The 27,323-nt window shown below is 49.2% G+C and overlaps 9 protein-coding genes across 9 annotated transcripts; 5 read left to right on the plus strand and 4 right to left on the minus strand.

The window, feature by feature from the left end:
- Positions 1 to 1,169: 1,169 nt before the first annotated feature.
- Positions 1,170 to 4,702, plus strand: FPRO_04881 (uncharacterized protein; the record flags this gene model as incomplete). Its single annotated transcript, XM_031230440.1, has 3 exons — positions 1,170 to 1,701; positions 1,753 to 2,452; positions 2,527 to 4,702. The coding sequence occupies 3 exons, from the start codon at positions 1,170 to 1,172 to the stop codon at positions 4,700 to 4,702; spliced, it is 3,408 nt and encodes a 1,135-aa protein (XP_031080576.1).
- A 960-nt stretch (positions 4,703 to 5,662) lies between these two features.
- Positions 5,663 to 7,549, minus strand: FPRO_04882 (putative CCT8-component of chaperonin-containing T-complex; the record flags this gene model as incomplete). The annotated part of the gene is made up of 4 exons (XM_031230441.1): positions 5,663 to 5,680; positions 5,734 to 5,907; positions 5,957 to 7,349; positions 7,491 to 7,549. The coding sequence occupies 4 exons, from the start codon at positions 7,547 to 7,549 to the stop codon at positions 5,663 to 5,665; spliced, it is 1,644 nt and encodes a 547-aa protein (XP_031080577.1).
- A 1,245-nt stretch (positions 7,550 to 8,794) lies between these two features.
- FPRO_04883 (uncharacterized protein) lies at positions 8,795 to 9,770 on the plus strand (the record flags this gene model as incomplete). The annotated part of the gene is made up of 2 exons (XM_031230442.1): positions 8,795 to 9,091; positions 9,258 to 9,770. 2 exons carry the CDS (start codon positions 8,795 to 8,797, stop codon positions 9,768 to 9,770), a joined length of 810 nt encoding a protein of 269 aa, XP_031080578.1.
- Positions 9,771 to 10,134: 364 nt separating this feature from the next.
- FPRO_04884 (putative RMD1-protein required for Meiotic Division) lies at positions 10,135 to 11,824 on the minus strand (the record flags this gene model as incomplete). Its single annotated transcript, XM_031230443.1, has 3 exons — positions 10,135 to 10,208; positions 10,260 to 10,611; positions 10,667 to 11,824. 3 exons carry the CDS (start codon positions 11,822 to 11,824, stop codon positions 10,135 to 10,137), a joined length of 1,584 nt encoding a protein of 527 aa, XP_031080579.1.
- A 920-nt stretch (positions 11,825 to 12,744) lies between these two features.
- FPRO_04885 (uncharacterized protein) lies at positions 12,745 to 14,248 on the minus strand (the record flags this gene model as incomplete). The annotated part of the gene is made up of 5 exons (XM_031230444.1): positions 12,745 to 12,902; positions 12,957 to 13,519; positions 13,575 to 13,920; positions 13,983 to 14,126; positions 14,191 to 14,248. The coding sequence occupies 5 exons, from the start codon at positions 14,246 to 14,248 to the stop codon at positions 12,745 to 12,747; spliced, it is 1,269 nt and encodes a 422-aa protein (XP_031080580.1).
- Positions 14,249 to 15,025: 777 nt separating this feature from the next.
- Positions 15,026 to 15,694, plus strand: FPRO_04886 (putative RPL43B-60S large subunit ribosomal protein; the record flags this gene model as incomplete). Its single annotated transcript, XM_031230445.1, has 4 exons — positions 15,026 to 15,057; positions 15,113 to 15,130; positions 15,406 to 15,570; positions 15,631 to 15,694. 4 exons carry the CDS (start codon positions 15,026 to 15,028, stop codon positions 15,692 to 15,694), a joined length of 279 nt encoding a protein of 92 aa, XP_031080581.1.
- Positions 15,695 to 17,884: 2,190 nt separating this feature from the next.
- FPRO_04887 (uncharacterized protein) lies at positions 17,885 to 19,975 on the plus strand (the record flags this gene model as incomplete). Its single annotated transcript, XM_031230446.1, has 2 exons — positions 17,885 to 18,230; positions 18,300 to 19,975. The coding sequence occupies 2 exons, from the start codon at positions 17,885 to 17,887 to the stop codon at positions 19,973 to 19,975; spliced, it is 2,022 nt and encodes a 673-aa protein (XP_031080582.1).
- An 881-nt stretch (positions 19,976 to 20,856) lies between these two features.
- FPRO_04888 (uncharacterized protein) lies at positions 20,857 to 22,028 on the plus strand (the record flags this gene model as incomplete). The annotated part of the gene is made up of 3 exons (XM_031230447.1): positions 20,857 to 20,905; positions 21,008 to 21,684; positions 21,735 to 22,028. The coding sequence occupies 3 exons, from the start codon at positions 20,857 to 20,859 to the stop codon at positions 22,026 to 22,028; spliced, it is 1,020 nt and encodes a 339-aa protein (XP_031080583.1).
- A 421-nt stretch (positions 22,029 to 22,449) lies between these two features.
- On the minus strand, positions 22,450 to 26,216 carry FPRO_04889 (related to SMC3-required for structural maintenance of chromosomes; the record flags this gene model as incomplete). The annotated part of the gene is made up of 4 exons (XM_031230448.1): positions 22,450 to 22,748; positions 22,797 to 23,232; positions 23,284 to 26,107; positions 26,179 to 26,216. The coding sequence occupies 4 exons, from the start codon at positions 26,214 to 26,216 to the stop codon at positions 22,450 to 22,452; spliced, it is 3,597 nt and encodes a 1,198-aa protein (XP_031080584.1).
- Between the last annotated feature and the right edge of the window lie 1,107 nt (positions 26,217 to 27,323).

A 27,323-nucleotide genomic window follows, 5' to 3' on the forward strand; every position in this document is an offset into this window, starting at 1 on the left:
CTAAAAATCAGCAACCCTAGTCCCGGGAGAAGGGGTTCAGAGTGGAAGTTGACGGTTGGTAGCGTACCTAGTGACCGGTGCAAAGTCATTCAAGGCGCCCCCCAGTGAGAAGGTCCTAAAGAACAGGCCAAGCTCTGAAAGGGAGGTCCTCCGTCTCTTAATAGGCGGTGCCTGGCACCAAGCATCTTAGCACCAAGCACAGGAGTCCTGGTTTGGATTGGATTTGGTGCCACTCAAGGTTAATGGCCTGGTCGTACGGTGCAAATCAAACATCCATCCATCCATTTCTCTTTTCCATTTCTTTCTCATATAGCCCACCACGCCCATATCTTGGGTTACTTCCTTCCACTTTAGCTCTTGCTCTTGATGCTTTAGTAATTTCGTTTCTTTTCTCGTCTCAAATCTTTACCTTTCCTCTCCTTTCGTCCATCAGGAGTCAACCTCCTAGAAGCAGACAGACAGACAGTGGGATCGTCTATCCTAATAAAAAGAAACGAATCTGCCTATCAGCGAGCGAGCGCAAGATAGACGAGCCTTATCACCTCAACGACTCCGGATACCACCCGCCGAATTGTTTGTTGCTTCATTCAACGGAAATCTCCATCTTACGAGCGCCTAGAAAGCAAAAGCAATTACATTGTTCGAAGATTGCCATTGTGAGACGATTGTGACTTTTGTTTCTATCTGTGGAGAAGAGATTCTGGGCCAACTTACCCAAAGTGAGTGATGACCAAGGGTCAGCATCACATCGCGCATTGCTAAAAAGCAAAGTCAGAAACATCACAACCGACCTGTCGCAAATCGCGACCGACCGCAAGCGACCTCGCACAGTTGAAACGTTTATTCCTCAGAAAAGCGGTGCCGCATAATTGTCTCTTCACCCTTTTCGCCCCCGACATCCTGTTATCTCCATTTTCTCATTGGTTTCGATTTTGTTCTTGCAGTCAACCGTGCTTGACCATATCACATAGCCCCTTACGATCACGGAGTCTTTACCTCGTTCTGCCGTTCTGGAAAATTTTGACGTCGCATGGATTCCCGCCCCTTACTCTTTTAAGTTCAGCCGCCTTTGAACAGTAATCCGTCGATCGCCCAGAACCGTCGAACCAGTGCTTGTCTTGCAGCAACACAATAACTTGAGACACCACGAAGAACGGTGTCTTATTTAAATGTTTCGCAGACTACGGAAAACCCAGGATCACAACACTACATCGAGTCAAGGACGTGACGACGACAAGGCAATTGCCACAAATCTTCGAGAACTTGGCTTGGTTGGCTCACGCGCATCCAGTCGAAGACCCCGAACTGGCACAGACTCTAAACCTTTTACCGAAGGACATTCTGTTAAAAGTAAATCTCTCCGCGGGCAAGACTCAGTCTCCTCCGCTGGCTCAGTGAGGTCAGGCGTTAGCAACGCTTCCCGTCGAGTTGGCAGTATCGACAACAACGTCATGGCCACCAACGCTGATAGAAGTCGCTCACGACGAGAGCGCACATTTGTGGGAAGCGAATGCGCAGTTTGTGAAGAGCCGCTTGAACACACCCTACGCGGCGAGCGCATCCTACAATTTTCCTGCTCTCATGTCTCCCATGAGGCATGCTTCTATGAATTCATTCGCGAATTCGAGTCACAATATTGCCCGACATGTGACGCACCCCTCCACTTAGACACAAGTCGAGGAGGAAACGTTATAGATATTGGTTTGCTACCTGTTCTGGTACAATCGGAGCGACATACTGACATATGTATAGAGAAGATTAGCAACATGGTGCGTTCGGTCGGTACCGATTCGAGGTCCGCTATGACACCGACGCCAACAGCAACCCCTTGGGATAACCAGCCAGCTCGAGCTCCCAGTGTCGAGAGCAATCAAAGGCGTCCTATGCAGCAACAACACGTCGGAGGCCGTGACAGCGTTGCTCGAGGTAGTATGAGGGATAGTCGGGATGCTCCACTATCAGATCGATACGGCCCCTCGAGGCATGCTCGAAGTGACAGTGAAGCCACAGGAGTTGCATCATCCGGCGGATATCCCGAGACAACACAAAGCGGACCTGCCAGACGCCACGACTACGATGTTCAAGCGATGGAGACGACACCTGTAAGCCCTCGACCAATGACACGCAACCCCATTCCGGCGCCGATTGTCACTGTTCGCTCAGAGTTCCCAACATTGAACCGCTCACGACAACAACAGACCCTTACATGTCTGGTCACTGTCGAGGTTCCTGATAATAATTGGAGGCCGGATCCTGAAGATTTGGGTGCTGCAGCCCCTCTGCCTCCTCCTCCTCCTACAACCAACCGTGCTGAGGAGGCATATGGCCGCCCGCCATCTCCAGCTCGCAGTGCGCCTCGCTTCTACCCATACGAATCCACAGAGGTTTTGGAAGAGATGACCGATAGTCTGCGCAACCGCGTTGATAACTGGCACGGGCTCGACTTTAGCAGGTTAGTGGCGGCGCTTTACTTTTATTAGTGGGCGATCATGGTCAGTATGAACGACAAGGCTAATTCTTCTGCAGATTCGGAAAATTGAGGCTCTATGGTACTCTCAGGGTGGGCAAGGATAAAGTCTCATGGCAGGAGTTGGAATGTTTCCTCTTCGCTGAGATGCTTATTTGCGTCAAAGAAAAGAAGATCCCTCAAGCACAACAGTGGGATGAGAATGGCGCTCCACGCAAAACAACTCGATGCACCCTCAAGGGCTCAATTCTTATCAAGAAGCACTTGAATGAAGTGTCAGAGACGGGAAATATCGACGAAAATATCCTGACGCTCAGCCTCTCGGTTGCTGAATTACCACAGTTCCATCTTCGTTTCGAGAACCGCAATCAATTAAAGTTGTGGCAGCAAGCTCTCCTTGACCTTAACGCTGTTGAGACATCTCCTGTACGCAGCCCCGAATATGATCGCGGCGAGTCAGAAACTGACGAGGAACTTGAGTGGCAACGTTCGCGCCCACAGAGAGTCTCCTCGGTTGCATCCTCCTGGGGTGGGGCGAGATCAACGACGACAGCACCCACTGACTATACGAACTTCCCCAGAAGTCCTGCCATGGCGAAGTCGGTTCATGTGCCCATCGATGTTGTCGTCGTGGTGCCTATTTCTTCTTCTATGCAGGGCGTCAAGATCAACCTCGTCCGAGATGCCCTGAAATTTATGGTAAACACACTTGGCGAGCGTGACCGTATGGGATTGGTCACTTTTGGTTCAGGAGGCGGTGGCGTGCCTATTGTTGGCATGACTACCAAGGCTTGGCCGGGCTGGAGTAATATCCTGACATCCATCAAGCCGGTTGGCCAAAAGAGCCATCGCGCTGATGTCGTGGAGGGCGCCAATGTTGCGATGGATCTGCTCATGCAACGAAAGTACAACAACCCTATCGCATCTATCATGTTGATAAGCGACGCGTCTACCTCAGACGCTGATAGCGTTGATTTCGTCGTGTCTCGAGCTGAAGCTGCCAAAATCACCATCCACTCATTTGGCCTTGGGATGACACACAAGCCGGACACCATGATCGAGTTGTCAACAAGAACAAAAGCTTCTTATACTTATGTAAAGGACTGGATGATGCTTCGAGAATGCCTCGCTGGATGTCTAGGGAGCATGCAGACCCTTTCTCATCAGAATGTTAAGCTTAAGCTCAAGCTGCCCGAGGGTTCTCCTGCGAAATTCCACAAGATTAGTGGTGCCCTGCAAATTACGAAGCGAGCTACGGGCAGAGATGCGGAAGCATCCCTCGGTGATCTTCGATTTGGGGACAAGCGTGATGTTCTGGTGCAACTTGTCATTCTTCCTGACAATACTTCCCAAGAACAACTTCCTCAAGATCCCTGGGATAATATTGTCTCAGGTCTCGAAGCACTCGGTGGCCCTATGGACAACGACAACGAAAGAACTCTCTCCGTCGAAGAGGTTCCATTGATCCAAGCAGACCTTAGCTGGGGGGATATCCTGCGTGAGGGCACTGTCACACATATGCCTCGGCCATCTCTTCTGGCCATCACCATGCTTCCAGTCAGTGGAGGATCCAAGAAGACATGGCAGAACTCCCCTCCCATCCCTCCTCACCCGAGTATTGTTCAGCGCCGCATGGAGCTCCTCACTTCTGACATGCTTACCCGTGCTCTCACTCTGGTCAGCCGCGGCCAACACGACCGTGCCCATACACTATTGAATGAGACTCGATCTATTCTGAAGGGTCTCGGAAAAGGTGGACTCCCCCCCATCCCCCCTCCAAGCAAGTCGACCCCTTCGGCCCCCTCCACTCCCCATCCCGCGAACGACGCTTCGCCGGGTCAATCAACCACTCCCGATCGCAAACGCAGCCCTTCACCGCCTGCTTCGGCAATCTCTGGTGTAAACGGTCTCCCTTCCTCGCAATTGGGCCGTAGCCGATCTAACGATGGCCTTGGGCTTGGTGCTGGAATTGATGCCAATACTGTCGCCGCCCTTGATGCCGAATTAGAGAGTAGTCTGGAGTGGATCAACCACCCTGCTGTTTTCAGTCGCGACAGTAGAAAGGCCGTCCTGCAGGCAATTGGCGTAATAAGCTCCCAGCGAGCTTTCACATACCGCACCCCTATCGAGGGGCTATGGGCTTGCCGCGTTAGCGGCGTCAAGAAGCTCACGGAGAAGAGTCGAGAATGGCGTGAGGATGGTGGCGGTGAGGGCGGAATCACAGAAGAATCTTGATCTTCATAATCGTTTTCGCCCATTTCCTCTTTCTTCATTTACTGTCATAGCCGAAATAGCGCTCGGGTTCTATTTTCAGCTTGACTAACGACCGATCATGACCAAAATATTCAGATGCTTCCCACGCTATTACACATGCATTTGTTGCTACTGCTACTTTATACTCGCTACTTGCTTTCTTCAGCCGATGAAGGGATGCATTATCTCTTCCGGCTTCCCTCTGGAATTGTTCGATACCCCTGGAATCTACCAACTATCTGGCGCACATTACACCTTATACTCGTAGTATATACCTGCTTCACCATCTTGCATTAATAGATCTTTTTCTGACTCACTGCAATTGGTCTAATCCAGCTTTACCCGCTGCGATATTGCCTCGCAGATGTTCCATGGTTCGCATTTCCTCTTCAGTATGTTGGAAACAGCCTGTTATACTCCTGTATTCTGCTGATCCTTTTGCATAATGGGGTGTATTGATGTGCTGGATGGATAGATAGCCTTTTTCTGCCTTATATACACTGCGTTTCTGGATTATCTGCACATATAAATAGTCATAAGCGGGAGGGGACTTAACGAAGTCGATGCATGAAAATACTTAACTTGATATATCACTGTTGACTCTTAAGTAGAAATATCCTCCCTTCTTGTTTTCGACATAAATGGGGGGCAGAAATCACCACCTTATATGAATGACCCTTCTCATCCGCAATAGCTTTGTCACAGTATCTGAATTGGCTCTTGAAATTTGAAGTCCATAATTGCGGTACGAAGTCTGACAGAACTGAGCGATCTAAGTCGAGGGCACAGCAAAATTTACAACAGGCTACTGGACAATCTTAATGAACATATGTCTATGCCTTGACTCTGTTATCTGAGAGGATATCTAACCAACCACGACACCAGGTGATCGTCACACATATCACATCCATTGCCGATTTTGAACTTTTTAGTTTTATCCATTTAGTCCTCGTCCCAGTTCTGTGGCATTTGGTCAGTCCAAGCTTCTTATAGGAAGGGGGAAGGGAACGTACAGGGTTGGGTCCAGGGGGCTTGGGTCCTCCAGCTTGTCGTGCCACGATGATCTGGTCAACAGACAAAACGGTGCGGGCGGCTTCCGTAGCAAGTTTGATGGCCCACTGCTTGGAGATGAGAAGATCCAGAATACCTTCATCCTTGGCATCGATAGTACCAGTGTTATCATCGTTCTGTGGCATGGGTTAGAAATAGAATCATCATAGATAGATCAGAACGGACCTCAATATCAACGCCAATGTCCCAAGCGTCACTGTTTGCATGGGCAGCGTAAAGTCGGCTGAGAACCTCGGTGGCGTCAAGTCCGGCGCTCTCAGCAATGGTGCGAGGAACAACCTCAAAAGCCTCACCATACTTCTTGATCGCGTACTGGCTAAGTCCGGGAGTCTTCTCACCGTGAGCTTGTATCCTTTCAACCAGCTCGACCTCTGTAGCACCGGCACCAGGAACCAACCGCGGATCGCGGGTAATGGCTTTGACGACGTTGACACCATCATCGACGGCGCGCTCAATATCATCAAGATGGTTCTGGGTTGCTCCTCGAAGCACAAGGGTGGCGGTTCGAGTGACCTCATCCTCCTGGCGGAAGACTGTAACTCGGTCTCCACCAATTTCAAGGGTCTCAACAACATCGATGCTTCCCATCTCGTCGGGCATAGGAGCCCCTAGCCTCGCCAAGGGGGTGGCACCGACAACACGGCAGACTCTTCGAAGTTCGAACTTGCTGAGAATTCGGATGCACAAAATTCCAAATCTGTTCAGGTAGTGCATCGCCAAATCGCCGACACGCTCACCACAAACAACAACTCGGAGGCCAGAGTCGTAAAGTTCCTTGATGGAAGTCTCGAGTTGAGACTCCTCACCCTTTGTGAAATCCATCATCTCTTTGGCGTTGTGCAGGAGAACAGTACCCTTGGTCTCGGTTTGACCGGCGTCAATAGGACAGGTGAAGACACCAACCTTGGCGCGGCTGGCCTTTTTGACCGAACCATCAGGCTCCTTAGGGAAGACCATGCCCTTAACGACCCTGCTCTGCTCCAGGCTTCCACCCATGATCTTGACCACGCGGATATTGTCGACATTAAAGTTAGCGGGGTTCTTGGGGAGAACATTGAGAACAGCCTCGGCAACAAGATCGGCAAGGAATGCCTCGTTTCCGTTTTGCTTGCTGGCAATAACCGTGCTGATGGCCTTGCTCAGCTCTTCCTGATCTCGCATATCCTCCACTTTGTCAACAGCAAGTTCTTCAAGGGTCTCAAGAGCAAATTTCTGGGCCTTCTCATAGCCGATGACGATGTCTGATGTCTTGAGGCCCATGCGCAGCAGATCCTCTGCCTTTCGAAGCAGCTCGCCAGCGAGGACAATGACAAGGTTGGTAGCATCGCCCATCTCGGCTTCTTGTTGCTGACTAGCCATGACGAGGAGTTTGGCAGCGGGGTGGACAACGTCGAGTTCGCGTAGGATGGTCGCAGCGTCAGAGGTAAGAATCATTTTTTGCAAATGGTTGATGACAATCTTGTTGCGGCCATAGGGGCCAAGCGAGGTCTGAACAGTGGATGCAATGGCTCTGCAGGCGTCGATATTGCGAAGTACAGCACCATCTTCGGAGTCGTAGCTATTGAGAGAAAGAGATAGATTTGTTAGTCGAATTCATAAAAAGTTCATTTACTGATTGTTGTGATCATGAAAGTGGCACTTTGTAAGGAGGCAAGGAAAGAGGCGGGGAGCTACCAACACAAGGAGGGGAGCAACTCACTTGTTATAACCTTGCTTGAACAAGCCCGCGTTGGGGGCGTTGGGGATATTGAGCGACATCTTCACGGCCACAGCGCTCAGGAGGCGATGTTCTTAGTTGTGGCTGTATAAGATATGTCGTCAACTATGTGTCTGGTTTGAAAGTCGAGGTGATACCTGTTGATGGATAGATTTCGCCTGCTAGCTTCACAGTGTCCCACCACCCAAGTCTGAAAAACTTCCACGGGGTGATTTAGTGGGTAGTGGGTACGTACCCGACTGCCTGCAGTCAGAGCTCGTTCCTACCAGCGCGGCGCTCTACCTCTACCTTACAATGATGAGTACAGTTGATTGCGAATGAGTGGCTGCTAAGCTTATGGAGTTTCGAAGGCAAATAAGAATCACTTATACTATTATACTTGAGAATCCCTGATCAGCAACTTTACCTCAGGTAGTGAAAACCTAACCTAGCAGCCTAGGTGCCTTACATATAAGCATTCTTGCTGATAACAGCCTCAATTTGAGGGGCAGATTCAAGGGTCTCGCTGTCCAATCAGACATAATTTCCGCCACACCCCCTGAAGGAGTCGTCAGCCTTGCATGCCGTTGTGGCTAAGGAGTACGCCCGCGAAGCTTTGGTGACGGGAACGAACTGACACCGTCCAGGTTTGCGACTCGTGATGGCTGATTGACACACTCACTTTTTAACACCTTTTCACACTGATACCCACGACCAGCGCCATACCTAGATACTAACGCCAGATCCTCTCGCCTTGGTTACGAAGCTTCTTCTTTGTCTTGTTGCCTGATCGATTTCAGCGTTCATCAATTACAGATTCATGTGGACACCACCTGCCAGTGATTCTGAATAGTGAGCTTAACAACCTGACTTACCTAGCGAATCGTCACGCGTCAAGCAATCACTCCTGAACTCACAGCGAACTTTGACAGCCGACGTCGCAGTTATCTTTCCTCGTCTCAAATCGAATCTTTTCCAGAAACATACATACATACCAATTGTAGAGGCAATATTATAGTTGTGTTTCATAGCTGCCTAGGTAGTAGCTAGCCAACCATGCCCGGTAAGTCATTCGCCCATGACAGAATCGCTCACTGTCAACGATCGCTCCTGGTGGGTTCTGTTGGTTGCTCCAACCCTCAAACTCACGGCTCAAGTTAAGGCCAAGGCACATCCCTTACACCATCTACCACACGGCCCTCATTTGCCCTGCGCTTCACAACCACACTCTTCTCCTTCGCTGCGCGTTCCTGTATTGTTTTCACGGCTCTCGCATCATCACCTCGCCTCCACATCAAACGCCCAGAATGACCATAACACTCAAGCGCAAAGCATCAGAAGCTGACCTCCCTCCTCGCACACCAGCGATTCCTTCTACACTCCCTCCTTCCGTGGAGGAGGCCTATCGTCGAAAATGTGTTCAGCTGAAGAACCGCACCAATGAAGTTGAAGACGCCAATGATGCCGCTCGACTTCGCCTTGCTCGTATCAAGCGCCAGGTTGAAAAGTTGCGAATAGAGCGCGCTTTTCTCCTCGAACAGCTCGCAAAGCGCACGAGCGCAAATGTCGAGGATTCAGACGGCAGCCCAAGCCCACCCCCTACGGTATGCTATTATTTTCTTCCCATCCCTCTTCTCCCTTTGCCTGGCAATCCTCTACCGGCCTGCCGCGCCTCTACTACTTACGGCGCCCGGTTCAATGTTGATGCTTTTGCGCTTGGATTAGGACTACCAATTCACCATACCAAGTGAGTTAGCTAACCACCAGAAGCCCAAAGATAAGCCTCTGCGTACGAAGAGAGGCCACCGAAAGTCGATGATGCCTGATTCCGACTCGAAGGCACCAGTCGCTGCCTCTTTTACCAACACCGCCGGCTCCCCAACTTCCGAAACCTTCTCACACCCTCCAGAAAGCCAACCCAAGCCGGCTCATGCCAACGGTATCTCTGCGAGCGATTCCAAGAAGCCCACCAGTGCATTTGAGCTGTTTTGCTCAGAAACACGGCCTGGTCTCGAGAGTAAGGAAAAGGACAGCGAGATCCCTTTGAACATTGAGGATGAGCTCGCTCGTGTCTGGAAGGGTCTCTCGGATGGTGAGAAAGATGAATACGAGGCAAGATTCGAACTTTCGATGGCCAAGAACGAGGAGTCGAAGAAAAGCCCCGCATCTGACAAGAAGGATGATGAGCCTGCTGAGCCCAAGCAACTCGTTCAGGACGAGGACATAGAGATGGGTGATGACACTGAGGATCAAGATACACAGGCTGGCGAGAAAGTCGAGTAATGAGGACATCCATTGAATGTCTCGAGGCGTTTTGGCGGGTATACGATTTCGCATGTCATGACATCAACCCATGTACTAGTAATTAGATGCTTTTCACAACAAAAAACTAAGTTCAGAGAACGGATTCAATAGATTAAGAAACGCGGCTTCTTCGCGCGCATCGTTCTGAAACCTAGCCGTGGAGTCATCTATCTGATATCTGCAAGTTTTACACGTACTCCTGGTCGCTTTGTTTGTGGATTTTTATCCCAAATTACAACACAAAGACAAGATGAACCTCCGTTAGCTGAATTTTCTATTTCTTCCCCTTCCTTCTCCCTTCCCCAATGAAAAAATGGCCGAGATCCCATGGCTGAAGAAAAGCTCATTCGCCGACATACAAGTCCACTACAATATTGACAGCTGCAACTAGAATTTCTGCCGCAATAAGAACAATTACTGTCAAGTGGTTAGCATACTGCATGTGTCATAGAATGGCGCTTAGCATACCGATCCATTCAAGCTTCTCGTCATGGCCATGGCTGAGCTCTCCTTTTAGCACAGCCAACAAATCTGCTATGACATCGAGACGTTCTGTCAGGAGTCCAACGCGCTGATCCATCTCTAAATAACTCCTCACGGCTTGGTACACGGGTTCAAGTTGGGGCTCTACCCAGAAGAGCTCGGGTGTATCGAGTACCGAGCCGTTAAGGTGGATGTTGATGCGAAGGATGAAAAGTTCTCCAATTTGCATGTTGATCTGTGATCGCCGAAGTGCAATTTTCCCCGTTGTGGCTATTTGTGTAGGAATATCTTTGCATGTGTCAACTGTTGATGCAATCAGCTCTTCGAAGAGTGAAGTCTGCAAGCTGTTAGCAAACCATCCCGATATAACCCTTATTAGCAGGTTAGCTTACTTTGACACTTTGTGCCAGTGCATGAGAAATAGCTAATTTCGTCATGTAGTTGTTCTTGTCGCGGAGAGTGATAAAGTCATTATAGATACGGGCCTGATAATCCTTTGTGTAGTAAAAGTTGAACAACTCAGTCTCGACATCATCTGGGGCAAGCTTCTCTGTCTCAAACTTGGCGATCTCTTTCAGGAACCGGGCTTCTTGAGCTTCGGTCATTCCCCAGATGACAACCACTCCATAATCGAAGAGAAACACCTCGGGTGTGTGCACCTGCGTATCAAAATCGGGATTGGTCTCGCTTATCAAGTCGTGATCTTCTACTGCCGAGCCCAGCAGATCTGCGCTGTCAATGTGAGAGCCATTACCGTTACCATTAGCATCGTTATGGGCGTGGCCATTGTGGCCACGAGCCTCTGAACCGGCCTCTTCTAAAGGTAAGTCAGCTAAGTCGCTCCGCTGTTGCGCGACATCAATGGCGTCACCTCCAGTTGAATGCCGGCGTTCATAGTTCTGAACTGGATCGCGACTGCGCGCGTTTTTGGAGGTATAATTATATGGCGTATATATGCATTCGTCGATGAGCTTGGGGTTTGCCCCTCGGGTTTTTCCTCTTCCCTTTAGAAATCTCATCATGGCTTCCATCTCGTATCGGTTTGCAGTGCAATATGCCGTGACACGCGGCAGTCGGTCTCGATCCGCTTTTCCTAGTTTCGCTGCATCTCTCCGTGCAGCTGGATCCTTGATACGTGTGTACTGAGAATAGACATCTCTACCACTCTCCTCGTCCTCAGGGTCGTCCAGGTCGGTGTTGGGAAGCAGCTTCAGCTTTTCCGTCTTTTTCGTACTGCGTTGAGGTCCGATTTTGGGTCCAAAAGATAGATTGGCAACTGCAGGTACAGAACCTTGGCTGTTCCGTCTCCTGAGCTTATTGTTGAGAGCTGTGAGCATGGGAGGGCCGCCAGCGGCGCCGCTGACGGAGCCAGCAGCATGGTGCCCGGGGGATCGATGTTGAAATTGTTGACGAGTAGGTTCAAAGGTTTTTGTAACAGGGTTGTCGCTGAAGGTAACTGATCGTGTTCCTTTGGGTCTGTTCTCTGTGGTAGAGAGTAATGGCGACGACTCATTAAGTGCAGCGTCTGATGAGGTGCCATGGGGATCCATTTCGGTTTAAGCCAGTGACGGTTGAAATGATGAAGTCGAGAAGATAAGTAGATTCGAATCTTTCAGGGCGCAGGTGAAACACTGGCACTGTGCACCACCTCGCTAAAGACCGTAAAGATCAATTGAAATGATACCAAGGCCGTGGCCGGGTTGGACGACGAAGGATGATTGCGGTTGTGGTGTTGAGGTGAAGAACTTTCCCGGGGTTGATGTTACTGGTGCTAATGACGTCTGCCAAACTTCCGCGACCTGACGCGAAGAGCAACCTAATGATCCACCATGCTTGAAGCTCTTTGTGGGGCATTTTCGCATTTCTCTTTTGAGCATCCTCCGTACTACCTCATGTAATTCTTTCCATTTTAATATAGGATAAGCTTTTGGACGTCAAAAGACTCGAGACTGGCTTTGTATAAGAGGAGGAAAACTGGTTAAAGAATTCTAACATTATACTTAGAAACTATCAATCTGCGGTATTTTTGTCACCTCAGATTGAGCTCCTGAGGTTTCTTCTACCATTGTATAAGAAGGAAGATTTCATGGCATTTGACGATACAAATATCAAAGACAAAGAAGTCAATAGCAGCCACTAAACTTCGCCCAAAAAAAGGTCTATCTAAGATTGAACGACGGTCGAATGTCGGTATGATGAAGCTTCTGCCAGTGAATACCGCTCAATGCCTAATCGAGAGCAGGCCCAGGTAAGCCTAGGTAATGTAAAAATGAAGGGCCAGCGACGTAAGAGCGTGAGACTACAGGTTGGCAACATATTTATCTGGGAGATGAAACATCAGTCAAGGAGATAATTTCCCTTACTGACTTGAGGTCAAATGATCTTGGTCTGCGTGAAGGTGATGTAGCCCTGTTGTGTCATTGCTTCTCCATCATATGCAAACGTCTTGTCTTTACTTTGCTAATTAGGTTCAAGCATCAATAATCTTGACATCTGTCCTAAATCCAGACTTGTCCAAGCGGTCAACTAAACCTTGACCTAGGCAGGCTGGTGTATAAGATCCGCCATCGAGCTCAATGTCGTCTTCAAGAATTGTTGCGGCAATCTCAGCAAGGAGCATTCCTGTCACTGCGGGCACAACTGTCAGTAAGAGCTCATGGCCTTTCGGCGTTTTAAACTTACAAAAGTACATGCCACCATGATACCACATACGGCAGAGAGCTGCTTTGCCTGCGGCCTTCTCCGAATCAGGATATGCGATGCCCCGATACTCGATTTCATCTTTGGCCGTGTCCTCACGTTTAGCACCTTCTCCAGGCTGATATACACGCTTTTTGAGAAAGTTCCTCAACGGTGCAACTGATACAAGTAGGACCCCACCGACAATAAGAAGCCAATGAATAAAGATCCCATGGAGCCAGTTGCGGGCTTTCATATGCTCTACCCAAACGAAATTGGGACCATAAAACTCATCTTTGCGAGAGGGTGTACTGGAAAGGAGACCCCAAGTACGTTCAACAACTGCAACATCAGTGGAATTCGTGACAGACGTGGTCTGGAGCCCAAGATTTGGTACGGTCCGAACGCCAAAAATCATCTGGAGAATGGAGCTCTTGGGCCGTGTTGGATCCTTGTGTTTGACAGGTGACTGGGCATACGGGCTACTAGCCTCCTTGATCTCCTGAAGCGAGAAGACATCCCAGATACTTAAGGCGGTAGCGAGTGTGCCACCGGATGGTGCCGAGCTATGACTCAGTTAGTTGTTTGAACTATACCTTCTTGTTCAAGAGCTGTACTCACTTGATTTTGTGGAGAGAAACGACCACATCTCTTGTCTGAGAGCCTAAATCGGTACGAATAGCCTTGGCCATGGTCCATGTGATGAGATCAGCGGGAGCCGACTCAATTCCAGCTTGTGGGATCAAGATAGCACCTGTCTGTTTCGCAGTTGTTTCATATTTCTTGATCATCTTATGAACCCAAGCAGCTTCGCCCGTGACATCTACGTAGTGGGTTCCGGCCTCGGCACAAACCCTATAAGCATGCTCACCGTACAGGCTATATGGTCCAATGGTGGTTACGAGGATACACGTCTTCTTTGCCAGAATACTCAAATCGGCGTCGTTCAGGTTTACGACCTCAATGGCTAATTGCGATCATCAGCTTGTAGACTATAAAGGATCAACAAGGAATGTTGTTGGGCGATACCTGGTGGCAGTCGATCAGGATTGAGTTTCTGACACTCTTCAACCACAGCCTTTAGCTTGCCACTGTTTCGGCCCGCCAGCGCCCATTTGAGGTCAGTTGCAAGATGCATTGAAATGTATTCAGCCGTCAATTTTCCCGTGTAACCTTGGCTACAGTCAGAATTCGGCTATAGCCTCACTTAAAGGCTCAACTAGAAGTAAGAACTCACCAGTTGCCCCGAGGACAACGATGTCGTACTGACGACCATGATGCTTGACAAAGGGCATTGTCAATCGGCAATTAGTTCGGGAAGGAATTGAATAAGACTTGATATTAAGGTCAATTGAAAGTAGAAGAAACAAAATTTTATATAGGTAGTCAATGCGAGTCGATTAAAACAAGGTACTGTGTAGGACTGCGTGCGAGACGGTCAAGTTGGGGTTACTGTCTTTGGTATCATGATGCCGAGGGACGATCAGTTTGGCTGTGCGACCAGGCACCCTTGTAGGTGCTCAGAGCGTCATTCCGCTCCTAACATTGGGATCTTATCTCGATAAGGTGGCATTCATCAACAAGCTTGGTCCTGAACGAATGAGATGTGATGATGTCTTCACATGGGCTAAATCGACATGATAGAATTTTAACTTGAGCGAGGAACCGTAGCAAAAGAGATTCACTCCGTCATTAAAGCATATGCCTTTCAAGCTGACTGATAAAGAAGTTTACAGAAAGTTTCTTTCCACCTCGAGCATTGACAGCCCTAGGTTAGTACCTAGAGAGTTCTTCGAATGGAATTTAAGGGATCGTGAGTCATGTTCTAACAATATCTCCACTTTCGCTGAATCGAAGCACGTGAGCCCAAAGCTCTCTCTCTCTCTGCCGAAATTCTTCCGATCGAGCACCGAAAAAATTCAAGAAAGTGGGACCCACTCGCTTCCTGAATGGGCTTGCCCTAAGGACCACAAGTTCTTTCCTCAACATTCAGTGTCAGCCTCCAACAGTCGAGCAACATTCACCTCCGCCGTCTTTATTCCTTCCAAGACGTCCGACACATATCCTTCAAGATGACCAAGCGAACAAAGAAGGTCGGTGTTACGTATGTATTGTCCTTCAGCTCAGCATCAGAGCAACGGCAGCTAACAAGTTCGCAGCGGTAAATACGGTACCCGGTAAGTTTCACGACGAAAATCCCATATCCGAAGCATATCGATACCGGTTTCCCCTGCTCCCTTTCGCAACGACTCCTCCACTGCCCGTGGCTCTCTCTATGGTCCCAGCAGCTGTTTCAAAGGCAGGCGGTGGACTAAGGTTCGCACAAGCCAGGCCACAGATACAGATCGAAACTTCCACGAGTCGGCCAAGGGCGGCACGAGGCAGGATAGGAGCTTGGATATGCAACGACTGGGTAGATTGACACGATCGAAACTAACATCACGGTCTCTAGTTACGGTGCTTCCCTGCGAAAGCAGGTCAAGAAGATGGAAGTTACCCAGCACGCCAAGTACACCTGCACTTTCTGCGGAAAGGTCACCGTCAAGCGACAGGCTACTGGCATCTGGGATTGCAAGTCTTGCAAGCGCACCGTTGCTGGTGGTGCTTACACCGTTGCGTTCGTTCTCCCAACTCTATCGGATGATGCATATCAGGATGGACCACTAACCAAGAATAGCACACCTGCCGCTGCCGCCATGCGATCGACTCTGCGACGTCTCCGAGAGATTGCTGAGGTTTAAGGATGGGCTCTAGCGGAAGGAGAAAACGGCTTTGCTTTTCGGTATGGTGTACGGGGGATATGGATTTCGTGCCTACACTACGAGTTGACGATCTGGACGTCAACACCCGATCTTCGATCACATAGAAGCCGATCGATTAGCAATGAACAAAAAAGAATTGCAGGCTTCGGACCCATTCAACAACTCTCCCGCCCCGTGCAAGTATAAATTAACAGAACTGTTGTCATCTTTCAGCCATCGCAGGAGTCTACTATCGGCCAGAAACTGGACTGAACGATACGAACAGGTCCCATGCCAACATGGTAACCTCTTCTTGGCCATCCCCCAAGTGTCTACGTCATGAGCTCCATGCCAGGACCGTATCTTACGCCGCCGCATGTCCATCGTCACTCTCTGCTGCGTACCGTGGGGCTCACAAGTACGGTAGAACATTCTTCTCCAGTAATCAGAGCCGATTTCGACAGCATTTATGTCTGATCCGATTTACGTCGAGGGACATGAGCTGCGAGATCTCTTCCCCTGATTAGCTTAATCATTTAAATCCTCTTAAACCTCGTACGACCTGATGTACCCATTATTTTCTGTAGTCTGAACTTCTCAGTTTTCACAAGACATGGTTGGCAAGAGACGTGTTGTTAAGGCAGAAGTATGATTCATGCAGTGTTCAGTGATAAACACGTCTGGCTAGTACATTGGGGCGTTGTCGAAGCAGTTAGGCAAATCGTATTGCCGGGGGCAGTATGATAAGTGGAAGTCTTTAATACTCTCAACATGGACAGTATCTTGCCACGAGATCTGACTGTCAAGTTTGGCTTGTGAGATGGGTTCTGACTTCGTGAGCCATGGCAAGTTTGCATCATAGCTTTCTGGGGTTCTGTATTGCACTAAATTTGGATGCTTGCCGTACCAGTGTTGCCCTCCAATTGTGACTCAGGATACTGTCATCCTCGATGGTATCTTGGATACGTATCTTTGGCCCATTATGTGATGTGTTAGTGCGCAGTCACCCGTGAATCTCCTTGGTCTAAAGCACTGAGGGCACGGCAAGTTCTCCTTTGGTAGGTTTGTATTGAACAGTCTGACTCCTTCTTGAGATACATTCTCTCTCGATAAGGTTCAGCTTCAACGGAGTAATCGTCGATGAATTCACGTCGGTTCTTACACTTTTGATGTATTGACTCAAGCTCTGCTGTATCTTGGTAGGCGTTCAAACTCTACTTCAAGCAGAAACACAGTGTCCCTTGGTCACTGCCCTTAGCTGCAATCAAAGCAGCTCTTACTATTTCTTTTTATATGACATTCATGAGCTGCCTTCTTCAATATTGATTTGTTAAAATAATATGGTTGCTGACCGACTACAGTCTTGTGCATACCTACCCCTGTCCAATGTAAATAGAGCTACCTACTCTAGGTACTAAGTTACCTTAACTTAGGACCATGCGCCCAGTCAGTCGCGCCAGCTTGTAGTAAAAAAAGACACCGTTTGCTGGGCCGAATGACCAAGGACGGACGGTGTCGAGTCCGGGACTCGGAAAACAGATGAGGGGAAGGCGAAGGATAGAAGGAAGGCATGATGTTCTTCTACACGGCATAGGAATGGTACCTCACAGAAAGTACTGAGAATTATCTTTCCCTGCCTGTTAAACTTGTGCGTACTAACGCGCCTGTGTTCAAAATGCCTACCTCGAGGTACGGTACCGGTAGTCAAGTCTGACGCGACCAAGAGTCATCCGTCATCAGGGTCTCTCCCCACCGTGCATTTGTTTTGCTCTGCAGGCACATAATAACCTAACATTTATTTCTTCCAGGCGTGGCGCTGATCCAGGACGGGTGAGCGCTCATTGGCCCCGATCACGTCCCTGCTAGGCTCCTAGGTTCCTTGAAAACACCCATTCCCCTAGAGCTGGATCTCTTTCTCATATTTTCTTCTGCCTTTGCCTGCAGGGCTCCTGTCCACTAATGCATCACCATTCGGGTGTCAACCTAAGCCAGCCTGCTAAGTTACGGTACTTTGCCCCCCCAAAAACGAGCCATCCCGCCTAATCGATCACGACGGGACCTCTCCATCCATCCCATCCCATCCCATTCCCTTTTACCACCATCACCGCCTGCTCGAATCGTCTTTAATTCACTCGATCTTATTTTACATGTTTTCATCAAGATACGATCTGCGTTATCAATTTCGATATCATGTCTGAAGCGGAGCAGTGCATCATATGCCTGGATCCTCTGCCCCGTCCCTCGGCTGCCCTCCAAGCTCCAGCTGCCCTCACTGTAGCTGCGAGTGATGCTGCTGCTGGTGTTTCTGGCGGCGAGCCCGCATCCGCACCCGAGTCCGCGCCTATTCCAACCACAACCTCCACAGCCTCAGATGTTCTTGAGAATGACACCAATTATCTGAACATAGTTGCGTCACTTGACGGGTGTAATCACATTATTCATGATGCATGTATTCGTTCCTGGGCTCAAAAGACAAACACATGTCCCATTTGTCGTAATCCCTTCCATTCAGTTCGAGTGTACAACGGGGTCGATGGTATGTAGGAAGCTTATTCTCCCACTTCGCACATGTCATGTCCATTCACTAACACTTTCTTTTCTGCAGGTACCGTCATTTCGAAATACGATGTCCAAGATAAAAAACAGGTTGCTGAATTCGATGTAAGACAGTGGCTTGGCGAAAACCCCGAAGACGAAGAGGAGGAAGAGCAAGGCAACCCATGTCCTATTTGCAACTCTTCAGAAAGGGAGGATGTTCTTCTCCTGTGCGACAGCTGCGATGCAGCCTACCATACGCATTGTATTGGTCTTGAGGCCATTCCAGACGGTGATTGGTATTGTATGGAGTGCTCTCACCTCTTTCAACTGGTGGAAGAGCCAAGGACCACTGAATCTGGCGAACAATCTCCTCGTCCATCGTACGTGCGACGTCCGAACCCCCGGAACGTTCGTGGTTACCATGTACGAACTCGAGCACGATTAAGGCGAGCCCGTCGACAAGCTCGAAATGTCGAGTGGCAAGGCGCCTGGGGTCAGTTTTCCGGGCGGTTCTACGAGATGAGCGACTTGGATTTGGACAACCACGATGATGAAGATGAGGAATTGGAGCAATACAGGAGATTCCAGGAACTCGGGCGACGCGAACTCGAACGCTGGCAGCAAAGAATGGATATTGCCCGCCGCCTGGGCGCTCGTGACGTATTCATAAACAACATACCTTCTGCTATTAGCGAACGGCTTCAGTCAGCACCAGAGCCAGTACAAGAAACGGCAGACGAAAGACGAGCTTGGGGCGCTTTGGAACGTGCTCGTGAAACGGATGAACCCAGCACCACTTCTCGCAAGCGCAAAGCACGATCTGTGACTGCGTCTCCGCGCGAACCCGTTCAAGAACCCGAAAGGAAGCTCAAGCGCCCTCGAACACGTCGCTTGCCCACCCAGAATGGTGAAGGTTCAAGCTCCGTATCTTCTCCAGCGCCGGCTGGGCCCTCGTCAACACGACCTGTGCCCAATGGATCGTCATCGAGAAATGGTACTGTCGACCATAGCAGTAACGATCCTCCCTTGGTTTCATCACTACTGAAGGAACTCGAGCCTAGCATTATGTCTGAGGACGAGACAATGACTACCAATGGGTGGCGGCATGCACCAGAGGCTTCATCCCCAGCCCTCTCGCCGGCGATATCTCCGTCCCCATCAAATTACAGTAGCCCACGGGCTCTTTCTCTTACCCCTCCTCCTATGCCAAACTTCAACGGCCGACCAACTTCACCAACACTCTCGCTCAGCAGTACTATTCAACCTCGTTACGCCCCCGCGAATTACTCGCCGACTCGTTCAAACCGTGACCACAGCGACTCAGAGACGCGTTCAACCAGACCCCATGCAAACTATTCCCCGACTCATACAAGCAATGACCTGTCCGATTCAGAGACACACTTGGTGAAGGTCCCAGAGAGCCGACCGTTAGAACTACGACAACCACGGCCACGCCGTCCATCTGAGGTACCAGCTCAAAAAGAGGAACAACCGTCAGCAGACTCCAATATCACCCAGGAAGACAAGATCAGCATAAATGAGATTGTCAAGGGCGCATTACGACCACACTGGCGGTCTAGAAAACTAACAACGGAACAATACTCGGTTATCAACAGAGATATTTCAAGAAAGCTTTATGACGAGGTGAAAGGCGCGGCATCATTGAGCGATGAAGCCCGACGGCAATGGGAAAACAGAGCAACTAAGGAGGTTGCTCAAGCAGTTGCAGAATTGTCTGCTTAGCTTAATGATAGAATGAATCAAGGCGGGAAACAAGAGTTAAGCAGGCGTTCAGGCATCATCAAGGGGATCCATATGGTTTGATACCCAGCATCTTTCGAAAGGCGGGCATGATTCATTGCATTTTGATAGCGTGGTGTCACAACGGAGTTGAAATCGGGTGTCAACGCGAGTTCGATATATGTACAGATATCATAAGTTTGGGTCATGTTTGCATTATGGCTCTTATGTCACTAGGTAGTCTCACGTTCTAATGCGACGTTCTCGTTGGCGTATGCCACTTTGTCGTTGTTTTGTCAATGTCATGGAGAATGTTCACCTTTAGCTGGCAGCGTGACCGGCTTAGATCCAAGGCCTACCACATGTGCGGCATTTTTTTCAAGAGCTTAGTTGCAAGTGCTTGAAACAACTCCGTTGATAGGAGTATTTCAATTAGCTATCAAGCTTTATTGAGATGACATGAAATGTCAGCAGTATCTATCTAACAGAACCCGGTAGGATGAAGAATTTTCTTGCAGGCCCCGCTAGCGAAAAAGACTGCGGATTTCTTCTCGGCACACGTAAATGATCGAGACGTTCTGGAGGTGGAAACAGGTCTTGACGATAAGGAAATGGTGCCTTGAGAGGAAAAGAAAGAGGAGGAGGAGACAGATGCTGGAAATTTATTTCAATGATATGTGTCTTGTTGCCTCAGGCGCGAAAAAATGCATGGACTCTGCCTGGGGCCCTCCACTCCCGGTCAGGTCGGGCCTGTCGCTCCGCGGTACGTACCGTCCAGGCCCAGGCGAAAAGTTCGTGAAGTCGCTGTTGAATATCACCATCCAGCTTCGATCACCAAGTCGCAACGTTCGGGAGTCACAACCCACGGAGCGAAGACAGACAGCATGACAGCTTCAAGCCGGGGTCCAAAAGCCGCTCAGGCTGTGCTATCTAGTGAGTCCATACATTTCCCTCCTTCTGTCCTGTTCTGTGCTCAACAATTGATCTTCTTTAAACCCACTCCAAGACTCATGTAACTAACAGAAAACGTCTCAGCTTCTCCTAATCTGTGCGCACGATGCGCTTCCTCTTCTTCTGTATCTAGATACCCAGCCCGGCTCTACTCGTCTCTCGCCGCAGCCGTAGCGAAAACCCCCACCGATACCTCTACTCCTGCACCCACTAGCTCTTCGCCGCCCTACGATGTTCGCTCTGGTGTAATTCTCACGCGACCACCCCTGGTGACACGGAAACTCCATTCTTTTGAAAACGCTTTCTTTTTCTACCAGAAACGTCTCGAAGAACGTCTCAACACCCCTTTCATCACGGGTATATACTTCAAACCTGATACGGCTCGCCGTCTAGACTGGAACATCAAGGTCCAGGAGCGCAAGGGCACAGTGGCCAAGGAGCTGGGTGTCTACAATGGAAAGAGTTCCAAGGCGTGGGATGACGAACTTAAGGTTGGCGATGAGCTTAGCAACCAGGAGACTATTGTCAAGTCCTTGCTCAGGGATGCCGAGGCACGTGTCAGTGATGATGCTGAGATTATTGCTCCTGAGGATGTCATCCCTGTTGAGCCTCCTGCGGATCGTGTGACTGAAGCAGATCGTAAGGGTGATGTTCAAAGATTGGATCGTCAACTCGATCGAACCCTGTATCTTGTGGTCAAGGGTAAGGACGGCTGGGGCTTCCCCGCTGATGTAATTCCTAAGGATGAAAATCTTCATGAGGTAAGTCATGTTTGAATAGGGTTGTTGGGTAGTGCTAAATATTCCAATAGTCCGCCAAGCGAGTCCTCGACCAGGCTGCTGGTGTCAATATGAACACATGGATTGTCAGCCGCGTACCAGTCGCCCATGTCGTCTCACGACCCAAGACGACTGCCGACGGCGTCGTCGAGAAGAAGGGTGAGAAGACATTCTTCATCAAGGGCAGGATAATGGCTGGTCAGGCTGATCTTAAGGATAACCCCTTTGGCTACACCGAGTTCAAGTGGCTGACTCGTGAGGAGCTGGAGAAGGAATTGCCAAAGGAGTACTGGAAGGGCGTACGAAACATGATGACTGATCGGTAACTAGTAGAGGTTGGGTAGAACTGGCAGTGACGATACTGCGTGTATAATTATCATGTATACTTGCTGTACACAAGAATCGATAAGTCAAAACATGTCACTTGTGCACATTTGTCCTAAGTTGCGATAACCTTGTGTGATGCCAGGAAATCATAAGAGTAGGTCAAAGATCGATCTATCATATTCATGCAGTCACTGAAAATGTTCATATGGTTATTCTGGGACTCAAGAAGCTTAAGTCGTCTCGTCGGGATTGGTGAAGGCTTCACGCCTAATTTCGTTCCATCTAACAACGGCCCAGAAAGTCTCAGCTTCATCGTAATCACATAAGGAATAAATCTTGAGCCACCCAACGCCATTTCGTCGTCCGCAGTTATAGTCTTTACAAGCCCCTTTGATTACAGTTCTCCACATTTGCATCCTCTCAAGTAGGCTTCGCTTGACCCTCTACGAACTCAAGAGCCTGCTCCGTGCTGACACAGTCGATTGAACTTGTCTTGGTACGGAACGTCACACCATAACATCTGTCTGCGACATGCACAATCTCAGGTCGGAACGTGGTGCAAATGAACTGAGTACCAATTTCCTTAGAGATGGACTCAAGAAGGGCCGCAACAGCTGTACGATATTGGGCATCCAGATTGGCATCCACCTCGTCAAAAATCACCATGGGACTGCTCTCAGTAGCCTGCAGGGCGAATATAAGGCAAAGGGCGCATAAACCTGCTCTTGTTAATAGCTGAACACAGCAAAGGGACTAATATGCCTTACTCTTCTGACCACCGCTGAGTTGCTGGATCTTCTGCTGCTCATCGAGATGTTTTGAGTTGAATGACACACTGATGCCAACACCAGTATAGTTTTCAACACTGCGTACCTCTCCGTCTGATTCGTCGACGGGTTCTTGACGACGATCCGCCCGTCGTTGAATGAGAAGGCGGCCATGGCCAGCAGGCACCAACTTGCCAAAGATAGTTGTGAATTCCTTGGAAACCTGTTTAAACGTTCGCTCAATTGCCTCATCTTTTCGACGGTCGAGATGCTCGACGAGTACCTCAATTGACTCCTGAGAGTCATCTAACTCTTTACGACGTTTCATAAGCTGATCTTGTTGAGTTGTGAAGTTGTTGTACTGTTCGAAGGCTTTCTTGTTCACGTGCTTGTACTTCTTCAGTGCTTCATTCACCTTCTTGATCTTGGTTGAGACCTACCAACGCGTTAGTCACTTCACATTGGGGTTGATTGGTGCAAACCTTACCTGATTAGGGTCCATATTTTCATACTTGTCGAAGGCTTCTTCGGGAAGCACACCTAGGTCGCGAATAGTCTGTGCACATTCGGCTGCTTGTGTTGACAGAACCGCTTTCTTTCGGAGGCTCCTGTCCATCTTCTTCTGCTGTCTCTCGATCTTCGCGGATATCTCACTCTGCACTTGCTCTAGTTGAGTCTTCTCATTTGCCAGTTCCTCGAGCCGCGCTTGTGTATCATCCATTTTGGTTTCAAGTTCCTGGAGACTTGCCTCAACAGCTTTTTGTGCCTTTTGTGCCTTCTTGAGCTCCCTTTGGGCATCTTTCAGTCCACCACCCGAGGATCCAGTCGAGTCTTCAAAAGCCTGGCTATTGAGTTGATCAAGCTTCATCTGCAGGTTTTGGCGAAGGTCTACTTCAAGAAGTTGCTTTTGCCTTTCCAGATCACGCCGGGCTCGGCTGAGTTCATTCCACTGCTTTTGGAGCTCCTGGGTGCTTGTCCCGAGTTCCTCCAGCTGACGTTCTTCAGCGGCAGTCAGGGTTTTCTTAAAGTCAGATCCCAGTTCGGCCTCATGTGCGGCAAGATCCTCCAAGAAGCTGTTCATGTTCTTCTCGACTGCATCTCGACGTTTCTTGGCGGCCTCGAGGTGACTCTGCTCTTTGTTCAGATGCTTTAACTTATTAAACAGTTCATGGTTCAATGGCTCAACCCCGTCAACAGCCTGTCGTAATCTTTCGTTGGCCTTTTGCAGGTCTGACATCGCAGCTGTGATCTCCTGATCCTTGAGTTCTGTCTGTTTTCGGATATCACGAGATTGCGCTAACAACCTTTCGTATTCATCCCTCCATTTATTCACGGCTTGCACGGCGTGTAAGCGCGACTTTCGAGGGTCGATATACCCGCCTGTCATGGCACCCCTCTTGTTGGTTGTATCGCCTTCTGGAGTGATGCCGTCGACACCGTGGCTTCTTGCATATTGGCTTGCTACTGTAAGGTTTGGACATACGACAGCTTTTCCAAAGACCTGCTGAAAAGCCTTCTCGTACTCTTCATTAAAGGTGATCTTGCTCAAGAGAGGTACGGCATCATTAGACCTGGGAAGCTTAATTTGCCGGGGCCGTAATTGGGCGAGAGGCATAAATGTGACTCGGCCTCCCTGTTGTCTGTATAGGGTATCTGCGAGATAAGTGGCTGTATCTGCGTTGTCAACGACATAGTGAAACAGACTTGCGCCGGCAATTTGCTCAACGGGAAGTCTGTAAGCGTCACTGACTTCAAGCAGCTCAGCCAATGTCCCATATGCTCCGGGGATATCTCGCTCTTGCTTCAATCGTCGGATCGTCGCCAGACCACGTGCAGTCGATCCATCCATTGCATGAGCCAACTCACGTTCAGCTGTTTCCTTCTCCTGCCGAGCATTGGCTATAACTGAGTTGAGTTTGTCATCCTCACGACGAACAAGTTTTCGTTCATCGTTAAGCTTATCTATGATGTCGCGGGCCTTGGCAGCCTCCTCTTCGAGGGCTATTCTCTCGTCAGGGAAGTTGGCCAAACGGCTCCGTAAATCAGCAACGTCTTGCTCTGCCTGTGCTATAGATTGTTGGACCCTTTCAACTTCTTCGTCTGCATCAATCTTGTTGGCTTTTTGGGTGCTTATGTTGAGTTCGAGTTCTTGAATCTCTTTCCGCAACCATGCGTCACGCTCAGACTTGTTTCTGAACTGGGTACCTCGGCCCTGTTTGGCAAACAAGCGGTTACGTGTGGCTTCAGCATGATCAAGTTGTCGTCGGATTTCGTCTTCCTCTTGCTTTTTTTGGTTGTAGGCCGGGCTAATGGTTGAAAGCTGCTGCTCCTTGGATGCGATCTCATTTTGAACGGACTCAAGTTCAGCTGCATGTTGTGTTCGGGCTTGTTCCTGTGCAGATTGGCCTTCTCTCAAGTTCTTAACTTTCATCTCAGCCTTGGCCAAGGCTTTCGCGCCGTCGCGCCGGTCTTCCTCGACTTGTCGCCTTTCGATCTGCAGAAGCTCCATTTCTCTCTGCAGCTTGTGTATTTCTGAATCAAGCCTTGATATCGCCTTCTCGCCATCGGCGTACTCTGCTCGGTTGGTATCAGAACTATCAATTCCGTCTTGCCGGGCGTTATCAAGCTCGTCCAGGTTTGCTTGAATCCCGAGCTGGATGTTGTGGTAGTAGGCATATTCGAGGCACCGTCTCTCTCTATCCTTGTCCTGAAACGCTCTGAGTTCTTCCTTTTCTTCCTCGAGTTCGCTAAGCCTTTCCTTGATGTATTCCAGCAGTTCATCGATCTTTTCTCTCTTGTTGTTGGTCTCGTTCATGATCTTGAGTGACTCTGCGCGACGCGTTTCGTACACATGTGTTCCCGCTACTTCTTTTAATAAGTTCAGCCTGTCGGATTCTTTCATGTTGGTCAAGGCGGTGACTCGTCCCTGAGGCACGATGTAGTAGGGGTTTGATCGCGAAAATCCGGCCGCTTCAAGCAGATTCATGACATCGGCCTTAGTGACAACCTTTCGATCGACAGAGTATTCGTCTTTCTTCAAGCCGATTGTGCGGCGTAGAATAACCTCTTTGTTGCCAGTTGGAAATCGGTCGTCGCTGTTGTCGAAGATGATCTCCACGTATGCCGACATAACGGCCGAGCCTGAGCCTTCGTGAAGAAGGCCTTGCCGCTCCTCGCGACTCATTTGTGTATACGCATCGCTCAAAACGAAGCGAATAGCGGCAAAGAAGTTACTTTTTCCGGAGCCATTGCGGCCGACAATTACATTAGTCTTTGGGGAGAACGGTTCGATTACAGTCTGGTCCTTGTAGCTATGGCAGTATTAGCAATGAACCGGACGGTTGGGTGAATGCGAAGGCCGCAATGATGCCAATGCACATACCTTTTAAAGCCCTGGATGATGATTTGCTTGATGTACATGTTTAACTGCGCGGGCGCTCCTGCGCGACATGCGAAATGTCAAGACGGCTTTGCTGCAAGAGACTGTGCAGTCTTGACAAAGTATGCGATATGGAGGGTTGCGTGCCACTTTGATGCGATTTGACGCGTCGTTGGAATCTGGACCGCGATCAAAGTGGTTGGCATTGGCGCGTCCTTAAGCTGGAGCGCGGTTCCTGCCTGGCTTTCCAGGCAAGACTTCGTATCTGTTCTGCGTTCGGTGGTCTGTGCTGTCTACCTGGGTACCTACCAGTACCTAGTAGGTACCCAGTACCAAATACGTACCTAACCAGACTGAGGTGGCTTTACTCCGTACCTCACCCTCGTTTCTTTCCATTAGAGCTTTGGTCATCTGCGTTAAAAGTTATCCTTGCCAGCGATCTGCATCATTCTGTGACTTTCGACGTGTAAAATGATGACTACCTTACCTACCTAGGTAGTTACATCATTTTTGAGTACATAAGCTATAGCAACTTGAAGTGTTTTTTACCTACAATGTACTAGGTAGTGACACGTTCCAACATCTCAGTGCAGCCAGTTTGAACACATCCATAGGTAGTTCTCTGTCTTCGCAACTACTAACTAGAGTTATAGTAGAGGTTACTCGCTTGGCTTGTCACACTTGTCACAGCTGGATCTTAGAGATCCGACTGAGCCATGATATTGTGTATACTGTACATGCAAGCATGATGTGCAATTCTGCTATAAATCACCATCATAGCAAGTTTCACCCATACCAACTTCAAGTTAGCACCGCGTCGAGAGATTGCCTTTATTCATTATATTACTACGACCATATTACCTTGGCTATATATATAGGGTAAGTAAAAAGCTACTGTTACTAGGTATTGGAATATTTTTTTTGGGCTTTAGGTATAGCCCCGGATTAACTATTTAACCGCAGGATGACCTTCTCAATGTCATCCTCTACATGTCTACAATAGATCGCCATGAGGCTGGTGCTGTCTTATTGTCCTCAGCACGGATGGGCCACACCTTAAGTGGGCCAGCCAGTCGAGATGGGCTCTAAGTGGGTAGACTGGGCTGAAGTTGGCCAAAGGCAGCAAGAGACAAGAAAAAGAGCAGGGG

Source organism: Fusarium proliferatum, assembly GCF_900067095.1.
Source record: "Fusarium proliferatum ET1 genome assembly, contig: FPRO_scaffold004, whole genome shotgun sequence".
NCBI classification, from domain to species: Eukaryota; Fungi; Ascomycota; class Sordariomycetes; order Hypocreales; family Nectriaceae; genus Fusarium; species Fusarium proliferatum.